This window comes from Triticum urartu, chromosome 3A, assembly GCF_056163025.1.
Source record: "Triticum urartu cultivar PI428250 chromosome 3A, HENAU_Tu73, whole genome shotgun sequence".
NCBI lineage: Eukaryota > Viridiplantae > Streptophyta > Magnoliopsida > Poales > Poaceae > Triticum > Triticum urartu.
Genome location: NC_141875.1, coordinates 207,076,700 through 207,091,083, shown reverse-complemented (window position 1 = coordinate 207,091,083; position 14,384 = coordinate 207,076,700). Strand labels below are relative to the sequence as shown.

Genomic DNA, 14,384 nt, shown 5'->3' with positions numbered 1-14,384 from the left:
CGGACGATATACTCTCCTTTACCTCTGTTGGATGAATCTTGCCAATAGACAAGTCTTGGATTGCTTCCGAAGGATCCTTATTTCCTACATCAATTGGCAATTGCTCTACTTGCGATCCGTTAGATTCATCAAACTTCACACCTACTGTCTCTTCAACTTTTCGGGTGAAATTGTTGTAGACACGGTAAGTGTGAGAGTTTGAGCCATAACCAAGTAGGAAACCTTCATGAGATTTAGGAGAAAATTTAGAATGACGATGCTTATCAAGAATGTAGCACTTTGAGCCGAATACTCAAAAGTATCCAACTTGGGGTTTGTTACCGGTGAGAAGCTCGTATGCCGTATTGCCGAGCAGCTTGTGGAGATACAAGCGATTTGTTGCGTGACAAGCTGCCTCAACCGCTTCCGCCCAAAAGTGTTTTGGAGTCTTGTACTCATCAAGCATCGTTCCTGCCATCTCAATAAGAGTTCGGTTCTTCCTCTCAACAACTCCATTTTGTTGAGGTGTGTACGTAACCAAGAACTCGTGTGAAATCCCTTCTTCGTCAAGAAAGATGTCCACATTTGTGTTCTTGAACTCCGTTCCATTGTCGCCACGAACCTTCTTGATCTTCACTTCAAATTGATTTTGCGCCTTCCTAGCGAAGCTCTTGAAGATCTTTTGGACCTGTGATTTATCATCAAGAAAGAACACCCACGTAAATCTTGAAAAATCATCAACTATGACTAGACCAAATGAGTTACCACCGAGACTGTTGTAAGCATTGGGACCAAAGAGATCCATATAAAGTAGCTCGAGCGGTCTTCTCGTGGTCATAATGTTCTTCACGGAGTGACTTCCTCCAACTTGTTTTCCTTCTTGACAAGCACTACAAAGTCTATCCTTGTCAAATATAACATCTTTTACTCCAAGGATATGATCACCTTTAATAAGCTTATCAAGATTTCGCATGCCCACATGACCTAACCTTCTATGCCACAACCAACCTTTTGAGGATTTAGCAATTAGGCAAGTTCTAGGTTGAGCCTTTTTAGTGAAATCAACAATGTAAAGATCACCTCTACGTGTACCGGTAAAGACCATTTTATGATTATATCTACGAAACACTTGGCAATCTACTTTAGTAAATAGGACATTGAAACCAAAGTCAGCAAGTCTAGATACGGAAAGTAAATTGTAGCCAAGAGATTCAACGAGCATAACATTTTGTATGGAGCTATCATGTGAGATGGCCACCTTACCAAGGCCAACCACCTTACCATTTGAGTTATCACCAAAAATGACATACTTTCGAGGGCCGTCGTTTTCAGCAAGCTCACGAAACATATCTTTCTCAGGTCATATGTTCGGTACACCCACTATCTAGAATCCATTCCTTTCCCTCAGCCATGTAGCCGCGAAGATTAGCCATAAGACCAAAGTGTCTCATTGCATCATCAAGATCATAGTCATTATCATCATCCTCATCATAGTATCCATGTTCAACATCGTCATGTGGTGTATAAATTCCTAGAGGGAGTGATTCATTAGAAGTATGACCGTAATAATGTTCATCTCTATGAATTCTAATGACTTCGAAAATGATATTGATAATGATTCCAACATCTCCTTTGGCACTCGTAAGATTAGTATGCTCAAATAAACAATCACCAAATTTGGGATCATTGGAACTCATCTTACTCAAGGCAATAGACTTATGAAGAATCTCATCTAAGTTTTTCAAGGAATAGTTTGGAAATCGTTCCTCAAGGAATCTCCATATGATGTAGGCACAATCAAGAGCAGGCAAGCTAGCAAGCAAGTTTCTGGGCAAACCTCTAGTGATTAAATTGATAGTTCTAAGATTACGGATCATGTCAATAGACTCATCAAGGGTAGGATGCAAAGGATCAACATGAGGTGCACAAGGGCTAGTAATGTACTTGTTCAAATGATATTCATTGAAAATCTCAAGCATCTCATTTTTCCACTCATGAAAGTACTCTCCATCAAGTATAGGCACTCTATGTCTAAGATTCCCCAACGTAGACTCATCCATCTTCCTCCAAAGGTGTTTAAACCAAAGCAATGGAGACCAAAGCTCTGATACCAATTGAAAGGATCGAGAAGAGGTGTCTAGAGGGGGGTGAATAGACAGTTAGTAAGAAAAGTTGCAGTTTTTAATTTCTTTAAGTTGAAGTGGAGTTTTAGCACAAGTTTAAACATTCACAATACATATCAAGTAAGCATGACAAGAGTATACGAGCAGCGGAAAGTAAATCATGCAAGTTGCAAGAATGTAAGGGGATGGGATTTGAGTGTGCAAACGCAATTGGAGATACAGAGATTTTTGGCGTGGTTCCGATAGGTGGTGCTATCGTACATCCACGTTGATGGAGACTTCAACCCATGAAGGGTAACGGTTGCGCGAGTCCACGGGGGCTCCACCCACAAAGGGTCCACGAAGAAGCAACCTTGTCTATCCCACCATGGCCATTGCCCACAAAGGACTTGTCTCACTAGGGTATATCTTCACGAAGTAGGCGATCTCCTTGCCCATACAAATTCCTTGGTTCAACTCCACAATCTTGACGGAGGCTCCCAAGTGACACCTAACCAATCTAAGAGACACCACTCTCCAAAAGGTAATAGATGGTGTGTTGATGACGAACTCCTTGCTCTTGTGCTTCAAATGATAGTCTCCCCAACACTCAACTCTCTCATAGGATTGGATTTGGTGGAAAGAGGGTTTGAGTGGAAAGCATCTTGGGGAAGGCTAGAGATCAAGATGTATGTGGTTGGAATGGAATATCTTGACCTCAACACAAGTGTAGGTGGTTCTCTCTCAGAAAATATATGTTGGAAGTGTAGGCATGTTCTGATGGCTCTCTCCATGAATGAAGAGTGGGTGGAGGGGTATATATAGCCTCCACACAAAATCTAACCGTTACACACAAATCACCAAACTCGGTGGGACCGAATCAGACAACCCGGTCGGACCGATTTAGTTCATAATGTGACCGTTAGACATTTCGATGGGACTGATATGATCAACTCGGTGGGACCGATGTGCTAGGGTTAGGGTAATACCTCGTCTCGGTTTGACCGATTATGCAAACTCGGTGAGACCGATTTTGGTAATAGGGAAAACAGAGAGTTGGCCAGGCAAACTTGGTGGGACCGATTGCATATCTCAGTGGGACCAAAATTATCGCAATAGGTAACAGAGAGTTTGCAAGCCCATCTCGGTGAGACCGAGATCCCATCGGTGAGACCGATTTGACTAGGGTTTTTGGCAGTGGCTATGCCAAGTGAACTCGGTGGCGCCGGGTAGGAAATTCCGGTGGGGCCGAGTTTGAATTTTGGTTTGGGACATATGTGGATATGGAAAAGTGGTTGAGGGCTTTGGAGCATATCACTAAGCACTTTGAGCAAGCAAGCCATTAAGCAACACCTCATCCCCTTTTAATAGTATTGGCTTTCCTATGGACTCAATGTGATCTTGGATCACTAAAAGCAAAATGTAGAGTCTTGAGCTTTAGAGCTTGAGCCAATCTTTTGTCCTTAGCATCTTGAAAGGGTTCCATATCCTCTTGTCCACGCCACTCCATCTATTGAACTTGTCTGAAATATACTAGATGAAAACATTAGTCCAACAAGAGATATGTTGGCATTAATTACCAAAATCACCCAGGGAGCACTTGTGATTTCACCTTCCCTCTCCTCCCCTTTCCTTCCCCCCGAGTGCAAATAAGGAAGGGGGGCGCGCCATAGGGCAGGCGCCCAAGGGGGCCGGCGGCCACCCTTGGGGTGCACCCTGGCGGCCTCCCCCCACCTATACATATATATATATGAGAGGGAGGGGGCGCCACACATCCCACGACAATCCACAAGCCGTGTGTGGCGCCCCTTTCCCCGGTTTCATCCTCCGTCTAGTTTTCTGCAGTGCACGGAGAAGCCCCGTGGAACAAGTTCACCACAACCGTCATCACGCCGTCGTGCTGCCAGAGCTCATCTACTACTTCGTTCGTCTTGCTGGATCAAGAAGGCGAGGACGTCATCGAGCTGAACGTGTGCTGAACGCGGAGGTCTCGTACGTTCGGTACTTGATCGGTTGGATTGTGAAGGTGTACGACTACATCAACCACGTTGATAAACGCTTCCGCTTTACGGTCCGCGAGGGTACGTAGACATACTCTCCCCTCTCGTAGCTATGCATATCCATCGATAGATCTTGCGTGTGCGTAGAATTTTTTTGTTTTCCATGCAACGTTCCCCTACAACCTCTGCGGGTACCTCTGAGACTGAGCCAACATATCTTTAAAGCAACGAAGTTACCACAGACGCTTCGTAGTTGACGGGCATATTATATACTCCCATCACTGAAATAGTAGCATAAGAAAAACAGATTTTATCACAAAGAATCTAACGATCTAAGCTTAGTTATCTTTTCCAAAATTGTTTATAAACACCGGTTCTGAATATTGACCGCACATCGATTGAGTCATGTCTGTATTGGGCACCAGGTGAAACCTTAGGCCCGGTTCGCTGGCCAGGTGGCAGTGCCGTCCCCACCTTGAAGGTGATGCCTGGGTGCCCATGGTAGCTACCAGGGTTGCAGCCGGAGGTGGTGGTCGCATTGGTATCTAGGAGAAGGATTTGGGCAATGTGTCTATGGTTATAGTTTTTCAGGGTGCAATTACTTCGTCGTTAGTATCTCTTGGATGACGTCTTCTCTGAGTCTGACTGATTCTACCGTTCATTCATCGACTTTTAGGCGCTAAGGATGGATGGCGCGTTGACCCAGCCTGGCTGAAGTCGAGGCGTGCTTTCAAGGTGTTCTGTTTTGGTGGTGATGTAGCCTTTAAGCTTCGAGTCTTGTTTGTTTTTAAGTTGCTTACCAAAGAGGCCATGTGGTTTTGAGCTCCGAGTTTTGCCTTTTCACCATATGTGGCTTGAGATTTGACTATGCGAATTATTTTATTGTTGTAATCATGCATGTCAAAATGCGTTGTATGAGTCACTTGACTTTTCTTCTATGATATTGATCTCTCTCTTTAATGTATCCTTGAAAAGAAATATTAGACGGGTCTTCAAAATCCTCTCTTTAATGCTTCTTTTTCAGATGATGGGCATATTACCGATACTTTGCGAAAGAAACATCAAGCGGATCTTTATAGGACAGGTGTGCGAGCATGCCTTTATAGGATGAGTATATTCTCTAAAAAAAATGAATATATGTGCGTATGTGAGCATCCAGTATGCAGCGTGTTAAAGAAAAGAGAAATATTATTTGACTTTCTTTTTGGACTTTTATACTACCTTGCACATCCTTCGCTAAAAAAAAAATCTGGAGGCGAGCACCTCCTAGTGAAACCGACGCGCGGCGCCTCCACGGCCGGTGCGGCAGACACCTGACGGCTGACGCGCCAACGCCTGGCTGGTGCTCCTGCCGCACGGTGGCGAGGCGACTTTCCGCCCCTCCGCCCGCCCGGTCTCGCACGCCACGCGTACGCCGCGAAGGACTCCTCCCCCTCCCCTCCACCGCTCCCCGCTTTATCCCTCCTCCGCCTACCCCACTAGGCCACTACCGCTCGGCTGCTTCTCACGGGGGATCCTTCCGAGAACTTGCGGTGCCTGGCGAGCGATCTCGCCCTGTGGTGTCGCCCGTCCTCGCCGGCGCCGAGAAGCGGGATCCCGATTCCCGAGGTGCGTGGCCGCCGCCTGCATCCCGGTCCCTCCTGTTTTACTGGTTCAGGCAGACACGTCAACTGTTGCTGTGTGCTCTTTGGTTTTTTATAGCGGCCGGTTCGATTGTAGATTTCTCGAGTTCTAGATCCCTCGTCGGCGCTTGTCTGGTGTTGTTTTGGACGACTGGACGTGAGGAAATTTGGTAGATTTCGATCTGCCCCCCTGGAATTCTAGCGATTTTTCCGCTGGTTACCCTCCTGGAAGGTAGGAACCGCAGGTAGTTTGTTCGCCTTGCTTGATCTCGACCTGTTTGTTCTTCAGCCCACGTAAAGCTGTGTGTAGCATCAGTAGATCCAGTTCTGCAGGGTGAAAGGGACAACTGATCGTATCTAAATATTCCAGTGTTAGCGCGTCTTGATCGTTAGGTGTTCCATCAGGCACCAGTATTATAATCGACGCTACAGTGGAATTAGTGCCTTGCGCTTATAGGTTCCTCTCCTTCCATTTCCTTTCGCCAAAAAGAAAGGTTCCTCCCATTTCAGAGGTTCCCATGGTTTGTGGCTCATCCTGTTAATTTCCTCTTTTTTTTTCAGCGGCTCTTGGAGCTGTGCGTTTTTTATTATGAATTTCTTAGTTTTTTTTTTGTTCTAGCTACAAACCAAAATTTGTTAGTTTTGTACTACGTTGTTACCTGAATTTTTAGTTATGTCACACTCTTCCATCACACTGGCTTACTGAGTTGTCATTCTGTTCCTTCGCCAGTTTTTTTTCCCATACGAAGATGGAGATAATTTATGCGCATTCATCCGTGTGATAATATTTTCTGCAGGTGTTTCAGTTACATATCTGATAGAGTCGTCCCCCTTCAGTTAGCAAAATGTCATTTCTATGGAAGTCAGGCAATGGTGGTACAACGGAGAAAACCTTGACCCTGGAAGAACAGCAAGAGAAAGTAAGATACTATTCTTCAACCTTAGAGCTCTATTTGTCTCAGCTGAAGTGCTTAATCTTAAGGCCATTTGGCTGTTCTATTTACTGAGCAGATAAATGAGGTACGAAAGCAACTTGAAGAACCCTCGTCCCTAGCAATACAGGGTTTCCTTTCGGATGCCTCGATACTGAGATTCCTTCGAGCTAGAAACTGGAATGTGCAGAAATCGAGTAAAATGCTGAAATCAGCTGTGAAGTGGCGGGCAGCATACAAGCCAGAAATGATTTCCTGGGTATGTCTGGTTTAACCAATTCTATGTTCATGTTCGATTGTAGATTCATATGTTTATTGGCAAAACAAAAGAGCAGTGTAATTTATACATCGACGAGAAATTGGAAGAGCAGGTAGTACTCAAAAAGCATGCAGAGTAAGTTTAGTATAAGAGGAATAAGCTTGTCAGTGACAGTAACACACCACTGTGCTGATTGAATGATATCAATATTACTGAACTGTTGGCTGAAAACATTATAATGCAAAAGAAGATTGTTGTTGATACTTCAGAGTTACTTGTATATCCTGGTTTTCAAGGTAATATAAGCTTTTCATCCTTTCAACATCCAGGAAGAAATTGCACATGAAGCAGAGACTGGAAAGATATATAGGGCTGACTACAAGGACAAACTTGGAAGAACTGTTCTTGTTCTGAGGCCAGGCTTAGAGGTTAGCTTATTCACTGCAGAGTAAATATCTGGAAATAATTTCATCATAAGATTCTTAAGATGTATATTTTGTATTTGCATAAAGAAACATGATTATATATATTCATATGCATATACCTCTCACATAATAATCTTTGGAATCATATTGGAGTTGCTTGATCTGAATAAATCGTAAAAGTGTGAAAGCGACATAGCAACTGTGAACCACAATTAGACCAACTCTAGCAGATCTGCTATATCCTCGCCGGCCTGTATAATTCCGGCGGTTTTACATTTTTTCCCATTTTTTGGCCTGAACACGCCCGCTAAAAGTCCACCGGCCCGTAATTTTTTTTACAGGCGGCCCGCAAATCCGCCCGTCCGCCGCTATATGTACAGGGTTGGGGGCTTTTTAGGGTTTGCGTCCTGGATAAGCTCCGTCGCAATCCGCGCCCTCTGCCGTCTCCTTTCCTTTCTCCGGCGAGCAATTAGCCACACGTTTCTTTTCCTTTCTCGCGGATCCATGGCCAGTGGTGCTCGCGCGCGTGGCAGCCATGGCGGGTTGCCGCCGCGCAAGCTCGCCCGACACAACGCTGAGGCTGGCAGCACCAGCCGGCCCGCCGTCAAGCTGTGGCGTTCCAAGCAGGCGCGCGAACGCGGCCGCCTTTCCCGTAGCGGTAGGTGGAGTGTGTGGGCCGGCTTCAACGAGCTCCACGAGGTGCTTTTTCCGCTCACCATGAGGTGCCGGAAGGCGGATGCGGAGCTCCTCGCTGCGGACTCCGCGGTGGCGGCCGGAGAAGAAGGCACATCCGACAGACTTGCCGCCGCAAAGGAGCTTGGCGCAAAGTCGGCGGAGACGTTCTACCCTGGGCCAGCCTTCCCTAGGTTTAATTTGTAGTTTGATCTATGTTTTAAGCTATGTATGAACTCCGGTTGTGTTGTGAAATTTGTAGCGCAAACTAGTTTTTGAATTTGCAGTATGGACTATAGCGGATCTGTTCTGCCGGGACCTTCGAGTTCCCGCAAAATCGTTTGAGGGGGAACCCTAAAACTATTTTGCAGCACCGATTTATACAGGATCTGCTAGAGTTGCTCTTGTGGAGCTATCATGTTAAGTTGTTAACCCTACTGGTATGAGCTCCAGAGTGATCTATCAACCTTTAAGAAGTTCAAAATTCATACTCAAATACTCGATCATTTTTAGGAGATGCTAAAGATAATTTCATGTTTGTTTGTGAATAATACATGTTTTCTTTCTTCGTAATATGCATGAATCTTGGGAAGCAATTTTTGTTTACCTTTTTTGTTTTTGTTTTATGCCTATTTACTTTATTGTGTAAATTACGGGGATGCCTCTGTATGTTCGATTTCTAGTTTTGTGTTGACTCTCAACCAACATCACTCTGGAAGTCTGGAGTCTGGACTACATAAGTCTGTGGTTCAAATGTGAAGTACTGTAGCTTTGTTTGTTCTAACCGTGCTTGCTTAATGTTGAAATATAACAGAATACTACCTCGGGGAAGGAACAAATTAAGTATCTTGTTTACTCTCTGGAGAAAGCGATTATGAATCTGACGGATGATCAGGAGAAGATGGTGTGGATGATAGACTTCCAGGGCTGGACCATGGGAAGCACACCGTTGAAGGTGACCCGGGAGACCGTGAGTGTCTTGCAAGACTGTTATCCCGAGAGATTGGGACTTGCAATCCTATACAATCCTCCTAGATTATTTGAGTCTTTCTATAAGGTGAGCAGTTGCACAACCTCAATCATTACTCTGTGAACAACATTTCTGCTTTTTGTTTTCCACATTCAAGAAGTGCTATTATGCCAGTATTCGACAATTCTTTGCTGTATTGCTAATTCTCTAGTCAGATCACAGCTTTTTAGCTATCCCACCAATTTGTCTTTTTTTCTTTTCTGAAATACCAATTTGTCTTTTCTAATTTATGTTAGCTGTATTGCTTCCTGATGTTTGGCGGTCTCCTCTAATATATCTTTTTTAGCGTGAATCAACCGTAAAAAATCCATTGTGGTGTGCTATGTTCCCTGATACAAAACCCAAACTCTGGAAGCACTTATAAACCCAAACATGGGCACGTTAGAAATATCATTAGTCAGATTTGTCGGTCTCATTTTCTCTTAGATAGATTGCAATGGTTATTCCAGGTGAAAAAGAACAACCGCACTGGTAATTGTTATGCTTTATTGAGCTACTATATTTGTTGTAAGATCAAACTGCCTAACTTACAAAAACCAATGGCAGATAGTGAAGCCATTCTTGGACCATGAGACTAGCAAGAAGGTGAAGTTTGTGTACTCCAACGATAAGGAGAGCCAGAAGATAATGGCAGAGGTCTTTGACATGGACAAGCTCGACTCGGCATTCGGAGGAAGGAATCTAGCCACCTTTGAATACAGCAGCTATGCGGAACAAATGAAAGAGGATGACAAGAAGATGCAATCTAATGATGCGAGCTCTGACGCCTCAAGCGAGGCTTCCTTCTACAGCGGAACAGATTCCCCGAAGCACGAAGATGGAGGGCACGGCGCAACGAAGAAGGCCTGCGCCACTTAAACTGCTAATAGTTGCTCTATTTGAAAGATGTGTAGTAAGAATATACACAATCATCTAGCTAGACCTTTTGCGCCAGTGTTTATCCTTTTGTCGGTCACATTTTCGGGTCCAAGACTTGGAATGTTCTCTGTCCGTGGTATCATAGAAGATCAGGAAGAGAAAGCTTGGGCCAGAACGTGTGATGCATTGACATCTAGTAGCAAGTAACATAAATGAGAAATATTACGAGGGCTGTCCTGTTGCAGGCGCTTCTATACGAAATAATTTGATGTTCAGCTCATGTGTTCCATGAGCAGACTAACCGATGCACTTTACTACTTGAGTGTTGTTCCGTTTTATGTTTGATGGCTGTTACTTTGTGGGGCTGATGACAAGTATGGAAATTAGCTACTCTGAATTAATTGATGTTGCTGTGTCAATTAATTAATTGGGATAGGAGGGAGTAGTTTCTTCCAAAGTGTAGAAACAGGTCATTTTTGGATATTTGAAGCGGCAGCCATTTTTGGATATTTGTAGCGGCAGGTATTTCTGATGATTTCTACAATCTGGCTTGCAAGCTCTCTCGAATTTATTTTGATCATTGTAATAGATTAGTAAATGCAGAGGTAGCTAGTATGGCTATAGAGGGTGGTTGATGCCCCGCTAGAGATTATCCCTCTCTTGTTGAATGATGAAACAGTTATCAAAGCTAATAAAGGGAGGGAGGTATTTAGAAAAAACATGCGTGGATATTTTAGATTTCATTTTTTTAGGGGTGGGTGGATATTTTAGGTGCATTTTCTCATACGATGGACTCTGAAAGTCACATTCCCAGTGGGCTGAGGAGCCAGCTCCTCTGACTTGCAGGAGTCCTGCAAAGGAAGGGAAGATGCAGTGGTTTTCTGTGTAAAATAACGGAGGGAAGTCAGAGAGTAAAGTAAGCACTGTAGACAAAATAACGTAGGCGATTACTGTAGCGAATTACTGCAGATAAGCATGTGTATGAATCACTCGTGCGTGCCTAGTGAAGCAATGTCAGCGAACTGTAGCTCCCTCTGACTTCCCTTGGGAGGATCTCGTTCCGTGGGCCGAGGCCATTGAGTTTTCAATGAGACTAACCTATCAGGCTCAAGCTTGACTTATCTGTAAACAATGTTAACAAAATTAAGAGGGCCTTCTTTGGGCCGGCAAAAAAGATTACGGGTGGGAAATACAGAGCACTAAGTTCAAAAAAAAAGCCCAAAAAGAAAGAAACCACAAGTTAGCTCCCCAATGGTCACTTTTACTTTTGTTTTTCTGTTCGATGCTTTTTTTTTTACTTTTTTTCTGCACACGTCTTTGAGTTTTAGATATTTTTTGGTGGGTGGGTGGGGAGGAGGGCTGTGTTCGGCTTTTCTATTTTTGCCTGTTTTTCCTTAGGTTTTGGAGGATTTTTTTTAAGTGAACATATCTGTGCTTTCACGAGTAGCACGGTTATGTTTCTTATGAAAGCACAAATTTATTAATTTATTTCCTCGAGAAGCACAACACATGCTTTCACAAGAGGCAAATCTTTTGGAAAAAGCACATATTTACTTTTACGAGAAGCACAAATCCTGAAAAAAGGGAACGATATACCTAGGAATGAGGGCACCTTCAAACAACAACATGGACTTACTGAAGGTAACAGTGATGCAGACTTTTTCACTAGCATACACTTTCTCTTCATAATGAGGAACCGACAACCCCAGGGCTTCGAGCAGTAAACCCAATATGGTTGCATAGGGAGTCCTCACGACCTTAGTGTAACACCCTGCCAATTTCAACAACATACAAAGAGACGTTAAAGAAAATCGTCAAGACAACCCGCAGGCAAAAACATATAAATCGTGTGTAGGGAGAAAGAAAACAACAAAGCATTCAACAACGATGAAAAATCCACATGTATTAAACAACAACGTCAAAACGCAAAACTAACCTCAGGTAGCCTGCTAAAGGAGGACCGAGACCCCGGAGATTGATTGTAGATGCCTCCATCATCAACCACCTCCATGCCCACAAAACCTAACCCTAATCCTAGATACAACAAGAAATTTAATGTCCCCTCCCTTTGCCGGAGCGCCACACGAAGAAGCCGGAATCCACGACCTCATCGGCGGAGGGAGGGAGCAGGACTTTAGGCATTCAATATCGCCTACCCCACTGGCAGTAGGGAACGAATTGGCTCCTTGAGAGTCCCATCAATGCTAGGTTGACCTAAAGACAAACATTCGTGAAAGTTGTGTTCAGTACTAGGAAAATCAGAGGAAAACCAAAGGAATCGTTGTTCCGGAGGAACCGACACCTTCGACCATGTTCGACATGTAGGAATCTCTCTTGACCAATCCTCGGGAAAGGTTCTCTAGCCTCCGTTTTTACAGGAAAATAAACATCCAGTCATAACTCATATTTTCGGGCAGTCCCGAGGAAGTGAAACAAAGAAAGCTGCGGAAGCATGCACGTCGGGACCCACGTATACAAGAACTGCCGCAAGTGTTGATCTGTTGTAACATTTAAAAATCACTAGGTGGGAGCTATTTGAGTTGCTTTCCTTTGCGTTTTTTTCCTATGTGCCGAACGTCAAATCTATAGAATAGTACAACATTTTCTTTCCTCTGTTTTGTATATATATTCCTTTCCTTTTCCTTTGTTTCTCTCCGTTCCTCCGATTTCCTGCCCTTTGATCTGAACATCTCCATTTCCTTTATTTCTCTCCATTCCTTTGGTTTCCTTAAAGGAAATGGAAAGGATTGGATGTGCAGAACAGAGGAAAGAAAAACGGTGTAAAACACTACAGAGTTGACGTTTGGTACACAGAAAAAATAACCAAAGGAAATCAACTCAAGTGGGACCCATCTGGTGATTTTTAAATGTTATAAAAGATCAACAGTTGCTTCCGTTCTTGTTTATGTGGGTCCTAAAGTGCATAGATTAATTCAGCATGAGTCCAACATGCATGCTTCAGCAGCTTTCTTTCTTTCACTGCCTCGGACATACGCGAAAACACAAGGAATGACTGGATGTTTTTACTTTCCTGTAAAAACGGAGGCGGGACAAACTTTCCAAAGGATAGGTTAAAACAGAATCCTACATGCCCAACAGGGTAGAAGGTGCCGATTCCTCAGGTCCTTCGATTTTCCTCTGTTTTTCCTGCGTACCAAACACGGCCTTAACTGGCATCAATGCCAGAAATGTACATACCCCTGTCGGTCAACCCTAGATTCTCCATTTAATTTATCCTTTTTTAGGCCAACTCCACCCCATGATCCCAAACGAATATCCGATTTGGCGGATTTCGTCTGTTTAGAGCGGCAATGGATTCGTATGTCCGCTGATGTCCGTTGGGTCGTGGGTGCGCTCAACGCGCGGCCGCACCTCAAATCATGTCCGGCGTGGACGTGATTAAAAAATAAAAAATAAAAAATAAAATAGAATGCCGAAAAAAGTAAATAAAAACATATAAAACATAAATTAACCATCACGACCACGAAACAACCCAGTTTCACGGTTCACATTGCCATAATTAACATTTAAAAAAGCCGCCCGCGCGCTCCTGTCGTGCCCGTCGATACCGTGGCCGTCGCCGTCTTCGGTGGCCGCCGGTGTCATCGTCGTCGCTGACGAGGTCGACGCAGTCCGGCGGCGTCCAGAGGTGGGCCGGCGGTCCGTGGTAGACGGGGCAGGCTGGAAGGCGGGAGGTGCCTGCATCACCTCCTCCCGTGACGACGCGTCCCGCTCCGGTGACCGCAACGGCGTGGGGCACCAGTTCACGCCCCCACGGCGACGTCCCGAGAAGGAGCCGGCCTCGCGGTCGTGCTTCCCCTTGCGGCCATGGTTCCAGAACCCCATGGCTGCAAGGCGGCCGGCCGGCGAGTTCGAGGACGAGGAGAGGCTAGGGTTTGGGGGTGTCGGGTTTCGAGGAGGCAGCGGGCTGGAGTGCGGAGTGTGGACTACGACCGATCCACGACCTCCCCATTTAAGAAGGTCGGCGACCGTTCGCGTGGGCGGATGACAGGTGGGGCCGGCCGCGCGTGCGCATTGATGTTTTTCAGGTGGAAGATAGGTGGTCGCCTGCCACGCGGCCCCGACACGGACAAGCATCGCGTCCGTTTGCTGTCCGCCGTGATCGAAACCCGACGCATGTTTGCGCTCGAAATGGGTCGATCCGGACACAAAACGAACCAGATTGGTTCAGGCCGTCGCGCGCTGGGCCGTCTGGTTTGTTCCTTTTATCTCAAACGGACGGGGCAGACGGGATAGGGTCATGTGGTGGAGTTGGCCTTAGTACAGTCCTCATTTGATTCACACCGAATGGAATTGGAATGCCGAAGTCCGAAGAACAACCACCATTCCCGCGAGTTCCAGGTAGACGGTCGCAGGGCATGGAGGCGCAGCATTTCTCAGCAACTCCGGCAAGCAACTCCCGGTGCGGCTCGCGTGGCACATGGGCGACCCATCCCTGGCGCTGCCTTTCAAGGAACAGCAACTGGCTGGAAGTGGAATGCTCG

The 14,384-nt window shown here is 45.2% G+C and overlaps 1 protein-coding gene across 5 annotated transcripts; it reads left to right on the top strand.

The window, feature by feature from the left end:
- The first annotated feature begins 5,368 nt into the window (after positions 1-5,368).
- Positions 5,369-10,196, top strand: LOC147979218 (uncharacterized). 5 transcript variants are annotated; one of them, XM_087546813.1, is made up of 7 exons: positions 5,369-5,689; positions 5,801-5,935; positions 6,501-6,623; positions 6,715-6,894; positions 7,224-7,322; positions 8,806-9,048; positions 9,568-10,196. In XM_087546813.1, the coding sequence occupies exons 3-7, from the start codon at positions 6,549-6,551 to the stop codon at positions 9,877-9,879; spliced, it is 909 nt and encodes a 302-aa protein (XP_087402939.1). In that variant the 5' UTR covers positions 5,369-5,689; positions 5,801-5,935; positions 6,501-6,548; the 3' UTR covers positions 9,880-10,196. The 5 variants fall into 5 exon arrangements, with proteins under 5 accessions (XP_087402939.1, XP_087402940.1, XP_087402937.1 ...); XM_087546814.1 differs by having other exon boundaries at positions 5,801-5,948; XM_087546811.1 differs by having other exon boundaries at positions 5,783-5,935.
- Positions 10,197-14,384: the final 4,188 nt, after the last annotated feature.